A 23,157-nucleotide genomic window follows, 5' to 3' on the forward strand; every position below is an offset into this window, starting at 1 on the left:
CGTAGTTATTTCAACAAAAAACCATCAAATTTGAAATGTAACGCAGGGAATTCTGGGAATGTCAATTTACGGTTATTCACTGTAAATTATACGGTCTTTTTCACTTCCAAAAACGGTATACTACCATAAAATTAATGTCCAATACATGTAATGTCCAGTACAGTTTTTCACCGTATATAGTAGGGGAATTTACCGTTAACCATTTAACAGTCTTTTACTGTTAAATTCACGGTCTTTTTTTACAGTGTAGCTCAGCTGGGCCATACTTAAGGTTTATGCTCCTTAATTGTCATTTGGGACTTCTGTCACATGAATTAAATGACATTTGATACAAACTAAAAGTCCAGAATTTGTGGAAAAGTCCAGTGTAAACACTCAGGCTCTGTGGCACTGTCAAAAAGTTTAAGCAACCTTGACTCAACCAATGGCGTGAGTTTGTATGATAGAAAAGATGGAACAACCGTTCTGTACGTTCTGTACATTTGTAACCTGGAATAGTAAGTAATATACAGTTTAAAAAAAACAAACAATATCTGATTCCATTGTTGTTTAGATTCAGACTGCAGGCCTATTTTTTACCATAGAGATTAAAAAAAAAGTTAAAAGAGGTATAAACCATGAGTCAACCTAATCAGCTATGAGATGAATCACAACATTACATTACAACTTTGATTTGAAGCACAAACGTATTTGAAAATCGGACACAAAAAAACAAAAACAAAGGTTCAAGACTTTGTACTTACCTTACTGAGGGAAAGAACTACAGTCCCATGAAGCATTGTGAATGACATAATCAAATTAAAAATGGTAGAGAAATATAAAACTATTGATTTAAATATGTTGATTGTGTATATATAGAAACATTATATTTTTAATTTATTGCAATACAAATTTTTGAGAGTGTAGGAAGCTGATTTGATTGAATCATTCCAGTGCTTCATAGGAATGTGTAGGCGTGTTTTTGGTGCGATTTGTCTCCATTCTCTGATTGGTGGAGATTTCGCTGCAGAATCATAGAATGGTTTTTCACCACATTTAGATTTTAACCAGAATTCCAACTGTTATACACAATTATTAAAAAAAAAGAAAGTTGACAATGTTGGCTGGTGGCTTCAACAAAAGCATAATAGCATAACAATAAAACTATTTGAATACTTTTGTGAAATTTTGTTGAAATAATTTTCTGATGAATGAATCAAATGCATCACTGTTAATTGCATATATCAATATATCAATTGTCAATGAAGATATTTTAAAGACATTTTTGACACAGCTAGTAAATTTTTATAGTATGGACCCCCCCCCCAAAAAAAAGAAACATATAATTGAAAATGCTTTACCAAGGTGCCTTCATGCCTAAATTCAGTCACACTTTATTTTAAGGTGTTATAACAAAAAAAAAAAATGAATTAACAACATGTATTTACTATAGGATTAGGTTTAAGGTTAGTTTCTTGTAATTATACATAATATACTGTTATTTCTGTTGTAATGCATGTATAACATGCACACTAAAATAAAGTGTTACAGAAAATTTCTTATTGGAGAATTTACATGTTGGTCATAGGGTTAACTGTTAAATCTTAACTGTACTAAATTAACAGCTCTGCTTTTTATTTATATAAAAGAAAGAAGTTAGATACACATTTTTAATTTTCTATGCAGTGATGTAGTCAAGCATGTTTGCACAGTTGCAGTGTTTATTTTGGAGTCACCTCTCTGTTCTGAACTGAAGTACTACAGAGACACTAACATAGCAGCATCCTGCACAGCAGACAAATCTCTGATGCTGCACGCAAGTGTCACTCTCTCACCTTATCACTGAAGAGAGAGAGCGAAGGAGACCCAGGTGGTCCTACATGTTCTGAAATGAAGGACGTGTCACATGCCTGCCTTCAAGCAGACAGACACTCCTAAAGATTTCCGTGTCAAGCCCCCTCAGAGGAATAAAGACAGGAGGAGGACAGCGAGCGACTGTCAGTCAGCTGCCCCATTGAAGCGATGACGGGGGAGGATGTGATATTTTGCACCGCGGACCCCTACCACCGAATAGTACCCCTGCTCTAACCCAGCCGTGGCCCCCCAACCGCCGACCTGTGCTGGGAGTTAATTGGCATGCAGCGGGAGCAGAATTGCGGGTGCGGGGGGTCCGCACCTTCACCGAGCCTCATCTTCCACAGCCCCATCCTCGAGTAGTAAAGAGGACTAGAGAGAAGCCGATATCACCAAGAATCCCCCCCCGCATGCTGTTGACAAGCTATTAGTCCGACTGCGCGCGCACGCGCGGCCTCGTCTCAAACAAGACAGGAAAAGAAAAGAGAGGAAAGGCAAGTAGTGTGCAAAAAAAAAAGCAGGAGAAGAGAAAAGAGAAGTAGTCAGCAAGCGCGAGTTCCTCACAGACCATTCTTCCATTCGTATCCTTCTCTCCGCTCCCCCCAACCGCCGACCTGTGCTGGGAGTTAATTGGCATGCAGCGGGAGCAGAATTGCGGGTGCGGGGGGTCCGCACCTTCACCGAGCCTCATCTTCCACAGCCCCATCCTCGAGTAGTAAAGAGGACTAGAGAGAAGCCGATATCACCAAGAATCCCCCCCCGCATGCTGTTGACAAGCAGTTAGTCCGACTGCGCGCGCACGCGCGGCCTCGTCTCAAACAAGACAGGAAAAGAAAAGAGAGGAAAGGCAAGTAGTGTGCAAAAAAAAAGCAGGAGAAGAGAAAAGAGAAGTAGTCAGCAAGCGCGAGTTCCTCACAGACCATTCTTCCATTCGTATCCTTCTCTCCGCTCCGCTTTTTCCTGACTTACTTTGCTTTCCCTGCGAAAGCTCCATTGTTCTCCTTCCCCTAAGTCTCATCAGCCGCTTTTGTGGCCGACTATCACAGCAGCAGGCAGAGGCGCGCTGGAAACGTCTAAATGGTATCATGGCTCGTGATTAAGCGCGCGAGCTTCGGTGCTGCCGCCGCTGCTTATGAGTCAGGTCTGATAAGGCGAGGGCCCTGCTCTCTACTCAATTTCAGATACCGTTAATGGAATCTGTCTTGTGCGATTGTAATGTGAGAGCGCCTAATTTGCCATGGAGCTTGAAGCTGTCAGCGGCGAGGGATTGCGGGGTCAGGAGGGAGCTGGCAGCCGCTTGGCCCGCGGCGTGTATCTGTGCCGCTGAATAGAGCAGCTCTCCGCCTGTCACTTAGCTGATAGGCTGATGAGGACTCTAAGCCACTCGGCACAATGAGGAGAGGGCCATACTGCCTCGCTTTCCCCCTCTACCACCCCCCTTTAATTGTCAAGCCCGCTAAAATTTTTCCAAGCCAGTGTGCTGGAGACCGGGCTGAGTTTTTTTTTCTCTGCAGCTCTCTTTTGATTCTTCCCAACTTTTTTTTATTCTCCTTGCTTTCCTTCATTTCTGTCTTCTCTGGTCTCCAACAGACAAAGCTGACCTCACTCGTTCATCCTTTTGTCCAGCGTTTCCTTTTACCTCGCCCCGGCCATGTGTCCTATCTTATTCTTCCCAGCTGGAGTCCAAGTCAAGTCTCAAGTCTTTTGTCATAAGTCAAAGTCAAGTCTCAAATTATATATCCATTGCAGGTGAATATGTACATGCAGAGATTTTCCCCCAATTAAGAATGCATGAGTTAATAGGTAACCAGGATTTGTTTTACATCCAGATAAGATTTGTGAGCCTATGTTTACCATTTGAAGTATGCAATTGCGTTTTTTTCTAGCATGCTTTATGTGGTGAAATGCCTACATATAAGCAATTTAGGGGCACAGTATTTATGTTGATATTGTTTTTATAAACAAACAAAAAAAAACAGATAAAACATTATTTTACAGTGCCCTTGTTACACATTACTTGCACTTACTATAGTAATAACAGTAAATTATTCAAAATTACAAGCAACTAAACCTAAGCCTATCCTAAACTTATAGTAAGTAATGTTGATAATTATTACTACTCAGTACTTGTTTGTCAAGTCAAGTCAAATTAATTTATTTAGCGCTTTTCACAATTGTTTCAAACATTGTTTCAAATCAGTGTTACAGAAAATCACGACGTTAATGTTTACAATATCTTCACGCCTTTCAGTCGCTTTTAGCAGATTAGAGCTGGGCAATAATATAGTTTGTATTTTGTGACGATACAAGCAATCAAGCAGTTGAGATATGCTATATATTATATAATCGCTTTACGGGAGTTTACTGTACGAACACAGTTGAAGTTGGACATACTTGTCTAATAACTTTATATGAAGAGTTTTATATTTACGTTTATCTGGTCCCTAATCGTCCAAATAGTACCAGCGGTTTTGGACTCTGTACGGACACATATTGGTGTGGATGTATTTGTCATTATTAACTGAACTCATGATGCCAGATCTCACAACATAACTCCATCACTGTTAATTCTTGATTTATTATTTTCAAGCATTTTTGAATGATTACAATAGCATGTATCTACTAATTGAATAGATTTTCAATTAGAATCAGAATATTTCAAATGATTTAAATTGTTGATTTGCTGTTTCATATATAGATTTTCTTTTACATACCAGATTATGTTGCAGCACACACTAGAGTTTATGTCATGTCAGAAAACATTGGAAAAACTGTATTTATAGTCCATTACTGTTGTCTCCTCTGTGCTCAGGGTGGTGGGGCCTGGTCCAGGGGCCGTCCTGGCAGGAGGAGTTTTTGCGGTGTCCAAGCTGGTATGGCAGTGGTCGGTTGTAGCTGAAGTCTTTTCTCTTAACAACTTGTTTGTGGGCATCCTTTTCTCCCTCTCAGCCTGTTTCCACTGTGCAGAGAGTGTTCATCATAAGAAGAAGGTACTATAGTCCAAACCATTTGATATTTATGGATGCAAAATCATTGTTGGTTTGAAACAGATACCTCTTGGTTGTAAGATGCATATTTATATATATTTTTGGCTTTTCTCAGTTTGCTCTATGGGGGGCACTCTTCTGTGGGCTGAGCCTGTGTAATCAGCACACACTGGTCTTGTATGTTGTCATCATAATTCCCTGGGCCCTCCTGCACCTTAACACTCTTAATGTAAGTATTGCAGGGTTTCCCATACATTGATTTATTTGTGGCGGCCCGCCACAATATCAACACTGACCATCACAAATAGATTTTCCAAAAGGCTTTGACTTCGTTGAATAAACATGAGCACTGCACGTTTCAAAATCAAAACGCGGCACGGGTGTTTTTATATAAATGTATCTTTTTTTTAAGGGAACTGATTGCCTTCAGAAAAGTTTTGATGTCATTTTCATTTAATCTTTTCTATAATGCCTGATAAAGCAGTGTTTTTGAGCGCAGCGCTTAGATTACAGCCATTACCGTGGAAACAGCAATTTCTGCCGCTCCAAAAGCGCCTCCTGCTGGCAGAGAATGAATTAGCACTTTCAATAAGCCCTTCTGCTGTTTTATATTTACATTATATACATATATATTTCCCCCAGGGGAAGTGCCGCCACACATAGTGTGTAAGTCTGTGGGAAACACTGTATTGATAATCACTCGGCTGTCCCTCAGTTTTGTCAATTTGTCAACATTTTGCAGTCTTGTAAATGTTATTAATACTGGAGGTTAAATACCTTTCCAAGAGCATATTCAGTGATTATGAACTCCACATCATGTAATAAATATACAGCATTACAGAGATTAGTATTCATAACCCGGTGATTTCTGAAGGTCTTTACGTACTGGTACTTACAATTGAAAGCAGTAGAGGAAATAGTTCCCAGATTATTGTGGTTTTGTCCAAGTATTATGTCAATATTGTTGTTTTATAATTATGTTTTGGTATGTAAATTTGAATACTTGGCAATGGAAGGATCTATCAATTACATGTGACATTACATGCATTGCCTGCAGGGTTTGTCCTTCTTTGGTCTGGTGTCTTTGGGGACGTGTTTCCTGGCTGGCTTTGTGCCCTACATCTACCTGCCCATTTCCTCCTACCTCAACAGAGCTCGATGGAGCTGGGGAGACCAGACATCTCTCCATGGCCTCCTCACACACCTGCTGCGAGCTGAATACGGCACCTTCAGCCTGGTACCAACAGATTCATTAGTGTTTCATAATAAAAAAAAAAAAAAAAAACGTTTTCAAAAATTAAATGTATGTACTAGGATGTGAAGTTATTTCCATGCCGTGTTATTTTCTGAAACTAATGCACCGCTTATGTATTTCTTTGGCTTTAGGCAAAAACAGATGAAAACTTGAACCTCCTAAAAATGTTACGGTGAGTATAAGAATATTTCAAAACATATTAACTTTCCATTTGTTTATGATTTGATGAATGAATCCAGATTGTAATTTCCAGAAGGAAAAGTAGGAATTATGTAGTGACCAAAAGCTCAGTTCAGTATAAAAATAATTTAAACCAACAAAATAAAAGCAGTTGCAATTTAGCATGCAAATACTACAATGATATAATTGCTTTCATTTACATTTACATTTAGTCATTTAGCAGATGCTTTTATCCAAAGCGACTTACAAATGAGGACAATAAAAGCAGTCAAAACTAACAAAAGAGCAACAATATATAAGTGCATTTATGAATCCAAATGTTCATTTCCAGAAGGAAGTATGTGTGTGAGAATTATGTAGTGACAAAAAAAAAAACAGTTCAGTTTAAAATAAATGCAACAAATAAAAACAGTTGCAATTCACTATGCAAATACTACAGTGTTGTAGTGTTGCAATACTATACTGTACAGTTGTTGCCATTCTATCTATTAGGGTTGCACAATTGTGAAAAAAAATCATAATTGTTGATTATGTCCCTTGATATTGTAACTGGAATAAATAATTGTGATTTAATACTAAAATGATACAATTGAATATGAAAATTATTATTTTGTGCAAGACCGCTGCACACCATATTCTCTAGCACTTTGTTTTACAGTCATGTTCTGCAGGTCATTGCAATAACTGGGTAATAACTAGGTACTAAGCCTGTACATACCCTGTTCCTAACCAGTGTAGTTACCTTATATTACCAGTCCTTTTTTGAGTAAGTACACTGTAAGTGCATGGATTGTAAAAAAGTTGCAAATGTTTTTCTTTGTCTTATTTTTGTCTAAGTGTTATATACACTTATATTAAGTGGCAGCTTTAATGAAGACTAATGACTCTGTTAATACCCTTTTCGTAGTTAGTTCTTGTACTGTAGATCCGCCTTCCCTCCAAAACTGCAAAACTGAACCTGATAGGAATAACAAATCTGTTGTGTTACACTGGCTTAGAAATGATCAGTGACGTTCTCAGCGTCTTTGATGACACTGGTGTAACACACCATGCGAGACTCGGGTCGTCTCCTCAGCCCACCCTCATCAAACGTTTGGGTGACCCCAGAGAGAGAGCTTATTTTATGTCCCACTAGTACCAATCAGCTGTTTCTCATCACCCCCCACAGCTGCCACATAGCGTGATGGACAGGTGAGAGCCAGAGAAGGGTACACAAGAAGCATGTCACAGCATAAACCTGCCATAAGGAGCTCAAACACTCCTTCTCTCACACACTCACTTTCACACAACACTTAAATAAGCTGTCAGAGAGAGATGGGTATTAAGGCACAGGCAGGGCACTATCTCTTTCAGCAGGGAAATTGGCCATAGACTGGGTTTGGGAGACAGATAGAAGGGAAGGCTATCACAAGACAGGCACTTAATGTAAAAAAAAAAAACAACAACATTCAGACACTCGCAGCACTTTTAGTTTGAGTCTCTGTCCACCACACATAGTGGATGTATTGATAAGTGTGTCTCTTGTGTCTCAGGGCTCAGTGGAATCACTGTGTGAATGATCTGTCTATCCCAGTACTAGCGCTGACGCTTCTAGGCATTTTACTGTCTTTATGGAACAGGTAAGACATAGCTGGATGAGATCCACTGAAGTGAAGGAAAACCACACAATTTAAAAGTTTGAAGGAGTTTAAAGTGTGTAGGTTTTCTTCCATCACAGTTTAATGTGCAGAGGCTGCTGTAAATGTAAACACTGGTTGTGTCACTCCTGTTTTTTTGTGCTATCAAATATGTCAACTTCTGGCTCAACTACTGGTTTGTCTGAAACCTGTTTGGAATAATCATTTTTGCCATTTACATTCATTTCCATTTTGCAATTTCATTTGGTGCTGCTAGTGGCACAGATGTTGAACACTTCAACTTTATTTAGACTACCATTCAAAAGTTTGGGGTTGGCACGATTGGGGAAGTCTCTTCTAACCAAGGCTGGTGATCAAAAAATACAGCAAAAAGTTTAAAATAGCTTTTTTTCTTATCATTATCAATGTTAAAAAAAAAGAACAGAATTTGAAATATATGTTTTTTATCATTTTATTTTTTATAAATTTTTATAACTTTTTTGTAATTTTGTAATAATTTTGAATAAGTGTATGAACATTTATAAATGTCTTTACTGTCACTTATGATCAATTTAATGCTAATTTTAAAGCTTTCATTCTTTAAAAAAAAAGCAAATGTACAATATTTAATGCTAATTTAAAAGTTTTAATTTCTTTCAAAATAAAATAATAAAAATAAAAAAATAAAAATGTTTTGCACTACTAAATCTGATGAGGAGAGGTGGTGTTGAAAGCTTAAAGCTTGAAATATTGCTGATATTATGTACTATTATATTGTTACATAGAAATTATATTTGCATAACACATTATCGGCAGAGCAAAAAGCAACAAATTAGCTAACCATATTGCATTTGAAATGTTCATTACTAGATATTAACTAGATAATAACATCATATTGTATTTCAAATGTAGTTTCAATGTATTCAAAGGCAATATTTTTAACTAATGGCAACTTTTTTAATTAATGGCATATATGTGACCCCCAGACTGCGCTGTGTTTTTGTCTGGTTGATTGTCACCATGGTGAGCATCTACTCTGTGTTCTTTGCCTGGAGAGCAAACCTGAACATCGAGAATCCTCTTCTGTTGGGAGTGGTGAGTAATACAATTCTAACAATATGTTTCTTATATGATGCAAGATATTTAAAATTGACTTCAGTGAATATATCACATGTGTGTATGTAGGTGGAGCGCTTCTGGCTGCAGGCTGATGCTGGGGTGTGTGTTCTGGCTGGTCTGGGTCTGAGCTGGGCCGTGTGTTGGCTGAATGGCCGTCTGGGCTGGGGGACGCTGTGGAACACAGGAGCCTGGATACTCACTGCAGGCCTCATCTCACACATGATCAGCTTAAACCACGGGTAAACCATTCAGATACAATCACATAGTCAGGGTGCCGGGGGATGATATTAAACTGATCTTTAATGTTTAATTCAATGTCACAAAAGTCTTGAAATACCTTAAATAACTTTGAAAAATACATATTTATGTTTTCATACTGATTATGCTAACCAATGTTGAACACAACAAATGTAGCAGATTTCATGTATGAAAGTGTTAAGATGAGGAGGTTTCTGGTAATTCGCTTTTGTCCTCACTCAAATGTGTCCCCAGGTGGCTTTTTACACAAATTATGTGTATGTCTAAATGTAAAGTATATAATACTGTTCAAAAGTGTGGTTAGTTTTTTTTTTAAAGAAATTAATAATTTTGTTCAGCAATAATGCATTAAGTTGATCAAAAGTGACAATAATATATAAATGTTACAAAATATTTATTTTCCAAATAAGTCCTGTTCTTTTGATCATTCACTTCATCAAAGAATTCTGTAAAATTAGGATCATGGTTTCTCTCAAAATATTAACTGTTTTCAACATTGATCATAATAAGAAATGTTTCTTGAACACTAAATCAGCATATTAGAATGATTTCTGAAGGATCATGTGGCACCGAACACTGGAGTAATGATGCTGAAAATTCAGCTTTACCAAATTATATTTTACAGGAATAAATTGTATTTTATATTGTTTCTTTATGTAATATACTTTGCTGTTTGGCTAAAATGATAGTTCCTCTTACAAAATGAGAATACTGGATATCATCAAAAGGCTTTTTTTGTTTTTAAGTTTTTATAATTGTATAATTGACAACCATAATTTTGAATTTTCATGTATCACTTCTTATATTGCCTCTTTTTATATATATATATATATATATATATATATATATATATATATATATATATATATATATATATATATATATATATATATATATATATATATATATATATATATATATATATATATATATATATATATATATATATATATATATATATATATATATATATATATATATATATATATATATATATATATATATATATATATATATATATATATATATATATATATATATATATATATATATATATAGTGGGCCTATCAGTGTGCATTACTGCATTATGTTTTTTGTATATTTGTGGTTGATCATACTCCAGACCATGGCAGTCACTCCCTGAATTCTTCAATTCCTCAATGCTTCAGCACACATCAAAGCAAAAGCTCTCTTGCACTCTTCTGCAGCTTTGACTCTATGCTTGATTAGCTGTCCTGGCCACGCTAGTCATGCAGATTAAAGCAGCCGAGTTCTGTGCTTGATTAGACCTCGTAACCACGGCAGTCATGTAGATTAGAGCGCTGAGGTTTGGGACATCGCTGCCACAAACTGTTCCGCTTTGATCAATGGTGAGACTGACGCTCTTGTCAGCGCTCATCACACCTGTCCGAGGCTGATTCCAGCCCAGAGATGTTCCACCTCGTCACTGCTCACAGAGAAGCAGAGCAACGGACTGCAGAATAGCTGAAACAACAATAATGTCACACATCCTTACTCTTTGTGCAAACTCTTCAAAGTAATGTGGATTCACAGCTGATGCGGTTAAAGTATTTGTGAATGAATGTGCAGGTACATTCATAAACTCAGCTCACAAACTTTTGTATCACTTTCAGATCACTTTTAGCTCGCAAACTTTCATTATCGTATACTCTCTGTGTAAAGCTTTTACAACAGACTTTTTTCACTAAAGACTTTTACAAACAGGCATTTTTTTTTTTTTTACCTAATTTGGGATTTTGTAGTTGCAATAATTACTGATATATGGTGATAATTATCATGTCTTAGGCAAGATATCACACTAAATAAAAAAATGTATACATACATACAAAAACTACAGTTTCTTATATTTACCATATGCACATATTTGCTGTCAAAATGAACCTCACCTAATATGTTTAAGATCATATTTTAAGATCATATTTTAATAATTTAAATTTGCCTTAGTGCAATGACAATATAAAAACTAGTTATTACACTAACTAATTATATTGTCTTTACATTATTACATTAATATGAGCAATATTTTGAAGCAATCCATATTTAAATATATTACAATTATTAAGTTAATTTTTTCTCTCACAGTATAAATACATTTTAGAACAGTTTTTTTTACAAGAAAATGTGTAGCTTTATTATTCCTCTGAAAAGCATCATCGTATTTGCAGCAGTTAGTTTTATATTATTTGTGTACTATTAAGTTTTTATGTTATTACTAAGTTTTTATTGATATTTAAATCAACTTTTGTTTTATTTGAAGTTTTCATAAATTTTATATTTTAGTTTTTTTTTGTAATTTTGGTATGTGCTTTTGTCATTTTTATTCATTTTTTAAATATATATTATTATTTAGGTTTATTTTTATTTCAGTTTTAGTTTTCATTTGTTTACTGTACTTCAACGTAAACATATTTCAAATTTTTGTTTACTTTCAGCTTTTCATGTAATATTTATATTTCCTTTTATTTCAGGTTCATTTCAATTACCAAATACGTTTTAATAGTTTTAGTTTACAATTATAACCCTAATTTGGGGTCCTTAGCATCAAAAACTTTAAAAACCACTGCTGTATATAAATATACAAAACACTGTTGTAGCCCTATTTAACCCCTGACTGCAACTCAAGCAACACTGCACATACGGTATTGTTACATACCATGTTTTATACTGGGTATTTTCAAGGTGTTTTGGTCTGTGTGTGTCGACAGAGAGTGTGATCAGAGCAGTAATGATGTCGTGGACAGGTTTGCCCGTGAGGTTGTGTCGTCATTGCCGGAGGGCTCATTGGTTCTGACTCGTGGTGATCTCCCAGGAAACACGCTGCGCTACCTGCACTACTGCCAGGGTCTCCGGCCAGACCTCAGCCTAGTTGACCAGGAGGTCCGTAATCCAGCCTGACACATGTCTAATTTATCTCAGCTATAGCCATTCAACTCTGTCTCTGTTTTGAAAGGCTTGTAAAAACCTGTATTGTGTGATGCAGATGATGACGTATAGCTGGTATGTGGGAAAACTCCAGAAGCGTTTACCTGGAGTCACGTTTCCTGGGCGCTGGTGGGATCCAGTCAACACCGTGGAAAAGAAAACATTCAGCATTGAGCAGTTTCTCAAGCACAATATGCGGTAAGATTCACACACTCAGAGGTCTATGTTCGTATTCATATGCCTTCCGTATATATGCTACAAATTACATTTAAATTGCAATTTGTGTATATTAGAGATAGAAAACCAATACATGTCATCTGTAAACCCCTTATACAAAAGAAATGAACCATCTATACTGCCTCCCTCCACCAGACGGCAGTATTTCCTTGGTAAAGCCCCCGGCCTCTGAGAGGGGGGCAATAAGCACTACAGTCATTTCCCTGGGAAGCAGAACAAAGAGAATAAGAAATAAATACTTGAGAAAAAACAATCGGCAACCTGCTTGTTTTGTTAAGAGAGCCGGTTTCTATATTCCTGCCATGTGTATCCTGTGATTAAAAATCTATATTGGCTCTAATATAACAGACAGGCTTAGAAGCTTTTACTCAGTTCTACTCCAAAATACTCTACTCTAAAGAGTTTTTGTTCCTTCTTGCTGGATTATGTAGAGAATGAAAGTATAAATCTAATAATTTTACTTGGTTTCCTTGGGGAGTTTTATTAAACATATTGTTTGGCAACGAACAGAAGTAAAACTCTCTATAGCAGCACTTTATAATAATGTTCATTAGTAACATTATAACATAACAACAAGCAATGTTACATTATATAACAAATTATTTATGTACCTTTAATATTAACTATATATGAATCACAACTTAATTGTCTATTTGAATGTACATTAACTAAACACCTGTAAAACATAATGAATGTTATCAGGAAGTTTTACCCATTCATTTAGAACTGTAACTATGTTTTAAGTGATGTTATGTACCTATGACTGATGCTCAGTTTTTGCTCTGGGTTTGTCTACAGCAGGCCTGTGTTTGTATGTATTGGCCTAACCGAGGGTGACTCCAGCTGGGAGAGGAGTTTCTCTCGTTGGCCCTGGGGCGTCTGTGAGCAGTTGGTACCTGTCAAAACCCCATTTGACCCTGAAAAATGGGCCCACAAAACACTCAACCTTTACAACTGGAGCCAGCCACATGACAGGTATCACAGTTACTTATGTTTGTAGTTTACTTTGGGAGTGATATATTGCCTCGTAGGTCATAATATGTTCTGTTAATAAACGGACTATCATGTTTCCAGCTGAAATGAACACTAGACAAACAGATTTTACTTATTTTCACACAAAGTGTGATTAGAGAGGCAAATTATTGATAAATAAAGACTTATTTTGGCACAGTTCCTTGCATGTTATGACCTCAAAACACTTTAACAATAGTACAAGATTGGCAAACAGATACATTTTGATGTTTGCATCTCATAATCTCCAAATCTATGACATATTTAATGTAGTAAACTTGCTCAGTAGCTCACCTGGTACATTTTGATGCAATGAATCACGAGTCAAGTCACTCCACAAAAAAGCTCTAGATAGGGTTTAGTGTAAGCGGTGCTTGAGCGTGATTGAGCCTTTTAACACCACTGACCGGACATTTTTAATTTCTTCACATTAAACACTTTGGAGAAAATTTCTTTGGAGAGATTTGATATGAAATTGATCAAAATTCAATTCAGAAACTTTGAATCCATTTTTCTCGATGTCAGCTCATCGTGTTGCCTTTGAAGGACAGTATACTTGTATAGCATGTGGCTAGCAACGCTAAGGTAATGGATTCTATTCCAAGTGTCCACACATGCTGATAAAATTAAGCATGTGCCAGATGAGATCAAATTAAGCATGTGCCAGATGAAATAAATGGACATGTAAATAAATGTTTGAGATGATACTACTCAATGTACCTTTAGGTTCATCACTACTCTGAGCATCCTTACCAGGTGCACCCCAGCACCATTTTATATCTCGTGCAACCCATTGAAGTGATTTGGTCCTCGCCGATATTAAAGTGCACTTAAACACTGCTCTGACTCCATGCTGTGCAGACAGCCTCCGTTTCCAGCTTCAAAGTCGTTATTAGTCCGCTGACCCCACCCTAATGACTTTCTAAACTGCGGCATGTCAATATCTGTGCATAAAGTGAAATTAGTTCTAGTCTCCAGCACTGAAGCTCTCTGCAGCCGGCTGGTATTCAGCAAGTTAATCGGGGTTGAATGGTGTGACATTACTCTCCTCTCACTCACTACAAGCGTGTCCATCCCTGCCTGCCAGCCAAATATTAGCGGGGAAGTCACACGCTAAAATATTCCTTTGAAGGAGAGGCTGCACGTTTATGAGCGATGTAATGGAAAGGAAGAAATGCAGAAATATATGGGTCGTTCACCACAGAGAGAGCTTCCAAAGACAGGCGAGGTTGAAGATCAGCTGTTATATGGTTTGAAGATATGCAGAATATGATTCGCTGGATTACTGGCTGGTTTTAAACTTGTATTTCAATCCCTACTTAACAAGACCATCTGAATATACATAAAAAAGAATAACGCTTTACATATCAACAACTTGGTTATTTTAAGAAAGTACACAGTTAGGAAAGTAAGATTAACTACACAGCAAATTAAATGACATTAAATTACATTTTTATGTTTATTCCACCCTGTCAGCTTCCACCCTGGCTCCTGGGAGAGAGTTGCCAATGAGGAGATGTGGCAGGCCAGGTAATACACAGGTTACGGCTCTTATCACTGTATCTTTGCCAAACCTCCATATATAGCTACAAATGTATACTTAGGTGCTTTTATTCCATCACTTTTTAGAATGAAGACAGCTTTTTTCCTGTTTGACCTGGCTGAGAACATGGAGAAGGAACAGCAGGCCCGTCTCTATGAGCTTTCTTACAATGTGAGAAATACAATAGCCTTTTTTGGAATTGCAGTGCTTGCAATGCAGCTTTCAATACATATTTTAATTGTATTCTACTTTTTTATTATTAAATGGGTCATATGATGCGATTTAAATTTTTCCTTTCTCTTTGGAGTGTTACAAGCTCTTGGTGCATAAAGAAGATCTGTAAAGTTGCAAAGACTAAAGTTTCAAATCCAACAAGATATTCTTTATAAACGTTAAGAGTCAACCACGCCTACCTAAAACGGCTCGTTCTAACACGCCCCCACATGTCTACATCACTATGTGGGAAGATTTGCATAACGCCGCCCAAATAAATGTTCACGCAAAGAAAGAAGGCTTAACTTTGATTCTCGCTCTAGTATTGTTGCTGCCGCCATGTCGTGAAGGCGATGTGTGTTTCGTTGTGAAAGCGAAACTACTTTGTTTGGTCTTCCAAAAGAGGACAATACTTGCTTTGTCATGCCTTTTTTTTAACCTTAAACCGCATAAACACATTGCATTACACCAAATACACCAAATAATGTTCTTTTTAGCAACGTCATATGACCCCTTTAACAGTTTTTGTAATTAATTGTTTGAACATACTCTTTGTTTAGAGAGTGCCATTTTATTTAAGAAATTGAAGTTTGAAGATTGAAAATCTCTCATTGGCATACTATTATAGAATGTTCGCTATCCAAAATTCAACCGACAGCAATTTACATGGTGAATTTTTGAATGTTTTTAACAACAAAAAACAAGACGCAGAGTGAGCGTCATGAAAGCGGCTCTAGTGCAACATTATACACAGAATCAAAGCCTAAAACCAAAGCTTACCTAAAACCTTTAACACTTTCTTTTGTTACCTTGCAAGCTCTGCTATTTCCTTAAGGAAATGCAAATCTAGTTTGTCAGCATGATGTGTCATGTAGAATTATTTGTAGACTAAATGCAGTTCTTTAAAAGATCACATTTGATGTTTTCTCTCATTTATGTTAAATGTTGAGTTTTACAAAGTTTCAAGTCTCTTTTAAAATATATTAAATATTGTATTTTCAAGTCTATATCTTTGCCTTTTATTATACAAATTTTCAAAACTCTGTGGTCTTCTTTTATTGACAGCTGTATTGTCATATAGTGGATGCCCAGGTAGACTACCCAGCAATCTGGGATAAGAACCTGGCTCTTGCCGCAGAACGTCTGCTGCGATCAGGAGGCAGAGGTCATGGTCTGGATTCCCTCCTGAGTCGCAGCATCCGCCACTTCAGTCGCTACCTTCAGAGAGAACCCACCAATCCCCAGAGCAAAGCCATCCGCTCCATCATCACACATCTCAGGAAAGAGCGGGACAAACTCAGAGACAGACAGAAGGGTTGACAGGAAGTGACATAAATTGTCTGAAACAACACAGAGAGCCTTCAGGTGTAAATAGCACAAGAAGGTAAGAGGGAAGATAGCAAATATAAAATACAAAATTTAAAGACCGTGCAGGTGTATCTGAAGACTGTAACTGACGTTTAACCTGTATTTTGCCAACTCACAGATTCTTCTCAAAGTAAAATGGACTCAAAATGTTAAAATGGACCAATGCCAGAACATGAGTTTTATACTGATATCTTCTATTCATAACCGCATCATTGTAACATCAGAGTTAGCTGTTCATTTAGATGACAGACATTATTTCATTAACAAGATGATATATTGGTTGATTATAAATATCAGGAATTAATTATATTTCCTCAACATGCTTAACTCAAACATCTAAGACACAGTGAAGGTAAAGGGACACAATCTTCTGAACTGAATCTGAAGTGGAACTCTAATAGAATTTGCTGCGTTTGTGTGTGTGTCTTTTGTAATAAAATTTTCACACTTTCAATATGTTAATATCCGTTGAGTTGATGATCAAAGGTGTCCAGAACCACTCATTCCACCTCTCCCCATCTCTCTCCTCTTCTCTCTTTTTTGAATAATTATCCTTTTTGCCCCCGCTGTCATGCATCTCTCTCTCTCACTTTAGGATCACAAAGGTCTCAGATTGAGATTGAGGGGGGTGGGGGGTAAATTTGGGCACAACCATGAGAGATTAAGAATGACCCATTAATCTGGGACAGATTTGAAAATACTGCGTTCTTTTCCCTGTCTCTTTTTTCTGCTTTGTCTATCTCTCAAAACAGCTTTGAATTCTCTTTAATACAGAGGAGACACGAACCCTAGGGTTCTGCCAACTATTGTTTGATTTTAAACGATTATAAAATGATAAATTCTGATTGAATTTTTGTTAATATAAACAATTTTGATAATGTGATTTGTGGTCACTGGATGATCAATGTAAAATGTGTGTCCTAAGAGCAGCTACAATCAGCTTTTTGTATTCATGAAGCATGGTTTCATCCTGAGTTCAGGATGTCAGCTACACCTTATCACATATATAATGTCTCCTTTTCTCATGTACATTAATCTCTTCTTCCACTGAGCTGCTTTCTCCCCATCCCTCCCTGTCCCTGTTTTTTCCTCTCTCTCATCTGAGGGATTGTGTGAACCCATGGAATCGCCGTGACCGTGGATGCAGGCAGGGAGCCACGGCAACACTGGAATGTGGGGTGCCTGAACAGATAAGAGCTGAGAACCCAGCCAGGGAGAGGGAGCAAAGACAAGTAAGCGAGAAGTAATAAGTACATAGTTAGACAGAGTTAGACAGGAAGTGCTAGAAAGAGACGAATGGACACTGTCAAGACAGAAATTAAATCGCAGCACAGGGACTTGGAGACAAAAGAGGGAAGGTAAGAGAGGCCCATGAATGGTAAACCCTGAAAATGAGCCAAAGAGAGCAGTGCAGTTTGCACACACACACACACATAACATGGGAAGCCAGCCTTATTCCTCTTTGCATTTCATTTACATCCCTGGCTGTATCGACCAATCGGATTGGGAGCAAAGCCTGAGGCTTAGGAGGGGAATAAAAAGACAAAAATGCCTTCGCTGCTCTCATCCCTCCCTGATAATACCCCCTCTGTTTCTCCTTTCTCCTCCGCAACCGGAGAGAAGTAGATACTGTCCGAAATGCCATAGCAGAAGCGACACCTCCGCTCCCTGTGCTTTGCCGATAGATCTCGCCAGCGGCAGGCCTGAAAAGGGGGCTTTAGCTGTGGGGCCAATCTCCTCTACTTCCTCCTGATGAGGGAGAGGAGGAAGGGATGGAGGCCCGCGGAGGAGGGTGGAAGGGATGGAGACACAATATGTTAAATTGGCTATAATGTGCGTGTCACATTACAGACGGGAGGAAATGAAACTTGTCCAGTGTGGAAGATCGCTCTTTGTTTAGACAGAAGAACATGCTTTTCTGAGACTGTCTGAAAATGAAGGCTGCTGTCTTGCTGCCTCACTGTCCAGTCAGTCAGTGACTTAACTGGCACATTTTTGTAGGAAGGTATGATGGGTATTAGGGCTGTCCAGTTTTGCTCCTGGAGGGCCACCTTCCTGCAGAGTCTAGCTCCAACTTGCTCTACCACACCTGCTTGTAAGTTTCTAGATATCCTTAAATCCTTACAAATACCTTAAAGGATAAGTTCACTTCCAGAATGAACAATCTGTCATCATTTACTCACCCTCCACTTGTTCCAAACCTGTATGAGTTTCTTTCTTCTGTTGAACACAAAAGAAGATATTTTGAAAAATGTATCCGAACAGTTGATGGACACCATTGACTTCCATAGTAGGAAAAAAATACTATGGAAGTCAATGGTGCCCATCAACTGTTCGGATACCAACATTTTTTTGAATCTGTTTGTGTCAGAACAAAACCACTGTTAGAGATGCAGCCTGGCCCTCATCGTCTCACTGTGCCCAAATGTAACCCTTCTGTTTCTGATCCACAAACAAGCCCTTAAATCCCCAAGACATTTCATGTGCCACACCATCTCACCATCATCCCTCTTCCTAAAGTCTGTCTTCTCCATCTCCTCATCCCTCTCTTTTATAAACCTCTGAACAATGGAAGTAGACATGAGAGGGATTAGGCAGAGAACAGGGATTGGATCTGTCTCCATTTCTCTGGATTGATTCTTGAACCTTTGTTTAATCCCTGGCCCTGGACTCACATAGCTGTGGTTGACTGTCTCAGGTGGGTTGTTGAAAGCAGGTTGAGGGGTGAAGAGATGAAAACTCTGGCTGCTGTCCTGGGGGTGACTGAGTGGCTCATATCTGTGGTGGTCCTAGTGTCTTTGGGAAGCCCTAATAAGAATGAAACCATGGAGCTATTGAGGGAATAGATGAATGGAATCCACTGGCTGGAGTGCTTCTAGACAGTAGGTTGGATCCTTTTGATGAATGCTTGTGGCCACCTGAATACTTAATCCTATTCTGAACATGTAGAGTTTGGTCACTTTATTCATCCAGTTTAACTGCCAAAAGACGCCTGAATTTGAATTAAATGTGCATAGTGCATAGAGAACCACACCAAGGTATGTGTTGACTCTATCAATTTTGATACTTTCTCTCACCACCGTAAGTTGCTCCTACCAGCTCTGAAGGTTTAGAGAAGGTCCATAACTTAAGTTTACAGGTCCTAGGACAATATTTGTATACTGCGCTATAGGCAGGTCCTTCTCCCTGGTGCCCAAAGAATAGACCAGGGTTTTTAAACACCTGGGGCCTCATTTATAAAATGTGCACACAGATTTGAGCTTAGCTCCAACCAGCTCCAAACACACTTGCCTGGAAGTTTCTAGTGAGTCTGAATACCTTGATTAACTGGTTCGGGTGTGTATAAGTGGGTTTGTAGCTAAACTCTGCAGGACAGTGGTCCTCAAGGAACAGGCTTGGATACCCCTGTTTTATAATAATCCTGAAGACCTTGATCAGGTGTGTTTGATTAGGGTTGGAGTTAAAGTCTGCAGGACAGTGGCCCTCACAGGAGTAGGGTTGAACAGTACCATAGAGGACCTTACCATAGACAACACAACCTTCTTTGGACCTCCTAGTAACAAGACTAGAGCTGCCAAAACATGGCTACCATGGACATTTTGGGATTGATGTATTTCATAAATGCCTAGAACGGTTTAGGAACTTGTATTGTAGAACTTGCATCACTCATAAATGCTGTTTAAGTACAGCTTATATAACATCTGTCTACACTCAATCATTTGTTCAACTGAACAACAGGTCACAGTGTGATAAGACCATTGTGATCCTTTTGGAATATCAAAAGAGACTAAAGACACTATGACCAGCAGCCATTTCATAAAAGATCCTTTAGCTTTGCAGCTTAACAACGAAGAATAGCCTCATTTTCTGATACTTGTGTAGATCTATTTAAATAATGGTGAGGTAAACTCACAAATTAAACACCTTTATGAATGCCCGCAGGCTCTGAAAAAGGATGTCTCATTGGACAGAAGAAACCCTCAGAAAGGGTGAGATGATATCTTACCTTTCATGCGATTAGTTGCTCTAAGTGAGTGGATATGTATTTGTGTATGTGCCCAGAGCAGTGTTTCCAATTAAACGGACCTGTCTTCCTTCTCCCTCCGGTTCTAATTTTGTGCCACATTAAAGGAGTGCGACGCCATTGAGGACGCAGATCCACATTTTCATAATTTGCTGTCTCGATGTGCTTGCATCCCCTTGCATCTGTGGCTGTGAATGCATGCCTGAGGAAGAGGCACAGCCGCCATCCACTGAGAGAGAGAAGCAATATTCACATGTAGCTGTAATATCAAGTATGTTTTCTTTAATTTACTGGCCTATAATGAATTTCAATTGTTTCTAATTCATAAGTCATGTTGTAGCACCTTTCTAGCTCTATGATGCCAAATTATTGGGTCTTGAAGGGTTAGTTCACCCAAAGTTCCCAAAAGAGCACCACGATACAACATATTCAAAGAGAACCCATTATATTCAGTGTATGTCTGCACTATATTTGGTGCTTTCCCTAATTCTTATAACAGTGCAAATGGATTTGGAATGTTCACCTGGATTTGGGTTATCTCACAGTGTAAAGGTAGTCCATACAACCTGAGTGCTGTAAGTTTTAAGCCATATGATACCTTTTTTGTGAAGGACAGACTGCAGATTCTGTGAATAACAAGTGGTAGTTTGAATATGTGGGAGTGCGAGTGACATTTTAAAATTACAGTGGAAATTAATTTTAATTTTAAGATGAATTATTCCTCTAAACTCTCAGAATATCAAATCATGTTTGGATGCAAACAGCATGTTTTAATGAAATACCAAGTCCAGCTTATTCATTACAGCCCTGTTGATGGTAAATCAATGGATTAAGTTAGAAGGTTACAGCATACTGTAGTTTCATTGGTTTACAAATCATATTGCAACAAACATTTAATCAGGGATTGCTTGGTTGACACTTTTTCATGATTTCTTGTGGAAAATATTTGTGAAGGGCTTAATCACGTTTTGAAAAGTTTACATTTCCACCCTGACAGACAGGAGCTAATCGCAGTATTGGGGGAACATTGGGAAAATGTTTCATAATGGGCAGACACCGGCTAATCTAAAAAGCTCCCCATTTACAAATGGAAATCCCAGGATCCAATTGGGCTAATGAAGAGAGTTGAGCGGGATAATACGATGTGCTGTAATGCTGTGTAAGAGGCCTGTAATGTTGTGTTGGTGGTGAAGCCTGTGTGCTATGAGTTGTGTGACTGACTGGAGAGACTTCCAGAGCCCGAAGGCCTGGCTGCGGCTCTCAGCGCCTGCCTCAAAAGACCTCTTCCTGGTAAGATCTGTCTTTCTTGCCCTTGTGGAGGAGGAGGGAATTCGGCATGCTGAAGTGGTGCAGAATGGACTCTCCTCTGATCTCTTGCCCCATCCGTTCCTACTGTTCTCCATCTGTTTTTCAGTTTCAGACATGGGTTTGAACAGAAAATGAGCTGAATGAGTCTGTTCTGTACATTTACAGTCTTTCTTTATGTCTTGCTCTCGCTTGTTGTCCCGCTTACACTCGTTTCTCTAGTAATATGCTGTGTTGGTACCATGGGACAGTGATGGAATTAGATGGTAATAGCATGGTACTTTTATATCCCTTTGATGTTTCTGTCTACATAAAGGATACTTAAAAATATATATTTTTAGAAGAAAATAAAAGATTTTGAGAGAGTTACACATCTGTCTACTACAAAAGATGATACCATCTAACGGAACGTTCTGGCAAGGCTCTAAAAAGTTATGAACAAACATTCTGTCATTTAAACAAAAAGTTTGTTCAAAGTTATCTGGTCTTAAAATGCACAAAAACATACATAATTCATGGAATTTTTTTCTGAAACATTTTAGTTGGATGTTTGTCTAACATTTTTTTAAATGTTACTACTTGCTTCAGAATGTTCTGAGAACATTCAAAACTAACATTTGCGAAATTATGTTGGCAAAAAAAAAAAGAAAACGTTTTTCAAACTTTTAAAAAATGGGAACTTCAGCAAAATGTTCTTTGAACATATTTTTGTTAGCTGGGATGTTAGTAAATATTCCAGAGATACTTGGTTTGTCACCAGTTTCGTCAGCTGCTTTGAATTTTGATGTCGAAAAACATGAAATATACAGTAAACAGGACAATCATAGAATTATGGGAAAAGGTCAAAGGTAATCAACCATGGTGGTTTGACTGTAGCATCAGACCGTGATGGAAAAAATGGCTTTTTAAGACTTATGCGCTGTAATGGACCTTTTGCATGAGAGGGTTAACTACTATGGTACTGAATGATTATTATAATACTGTACCATGGTATTGGTATCTCAAATAATGGTGTTACCTGTTGAAAAACAATATTACTATGGTATAATACTATGGTACCATGCCCAAATAGTGTGCTCTCTCTTCTAATACCTGTTTCCTTTCTACCCCTTGTTGTCACTCATTTTCACCAATGACGGCCCCTCCCCCTTCTCTTGTGCAGTCGCTCTCGCAGATGTGCACAAACAAGAAGAGATTAAAGCAAAACGAATCTAAACAGACAAACGGAATTAGACTGACGGGTGTTGGTGGCCTGGGTTGGAGTG

General features: G+C 38.0%; 1 protein-coding gene across 3 annotated transcripts in view; it reads left to right on the forward strand.

Annotated features, from left to right (window-relative positions):
* Positions 1-23,157, forward strand: part of LOC107668537 (transmembrane protein 260) — a 76,653-nt gene that overhangs the window by 15,097 nt on the left and 38,399 nt on the right. The window contains exons 4-17 of one of the 3 annotated variants that reach the window (XR_001631906.1): positions 4,646-4,823; positions 4,936-5,049; positions 5,878-6,057; positions 6,207-6,247; positions 7,788-7,874; positions 8,858-8,966; positions 9,057-9,229; positions 11,975-12,146; positions 12,250-12,389; positions 13,227-13,403; positions 14,916-14,969; positions 15,069-15,153; positions 16,261-16,579; positions 16,682-17,261. Coding sequence is in view for 1 of the 3 variants with exons in the window: in XM_016460444.1 (XP_016315930.1) it covers positions 4,646-4,823; positions 4,936-5,049; positions 5,878-6,057; positions 6,207-6,247; positions 7,788-7,874; positions 8,858-8,966; positions 9,057-9,229; positions 11,975-12,146; positions 12,250-12,389; positions 13,227-13,403; positions 14,916-14,969; positions 15,069-15,153; positions 16,261-16,515 (1,765 nt within the window). In the remaining 2 variants the exon portion in view is untranslated. Of the gene's footprint in view, positions 1-4,645; positions 4,824-4,935; positions 5,050-5,877; positions 6,058-6,206; positions 6,248-7,787; positions 7,875-8,857; positions 8,967-9,056; positions 9,230-11,974; positions 12,147-12,249; positions 12,390-13,226; positions 13,404-14,915; positions 14,970-15,068; positions 15,154-16,260; positions 17,262-23,157 lie in introns of those variants that run through there. The other 2 variants (XR_001631907.1, XM_016460444.1) reach the window with 2 other exon arrangements.

Source organism: Sinocyclocheilus anshuiensis, unplaced genomic scaffold (assembly GCF_001515605.1).
Source record: "Sinocyclocheilus anshuiensis isolate Anshui unplaced genomic scaffold, SAMN03320099.WGS_v1.1 scaffold3132, whole genome shotgun sequence".
NCBI lineage: Eukaryota > Metazoa > Chordata > Actinopteri > Cypriniformes > Cyprinidae > Sinocyclocheilus > Sinocyclocheilus anshuiensis.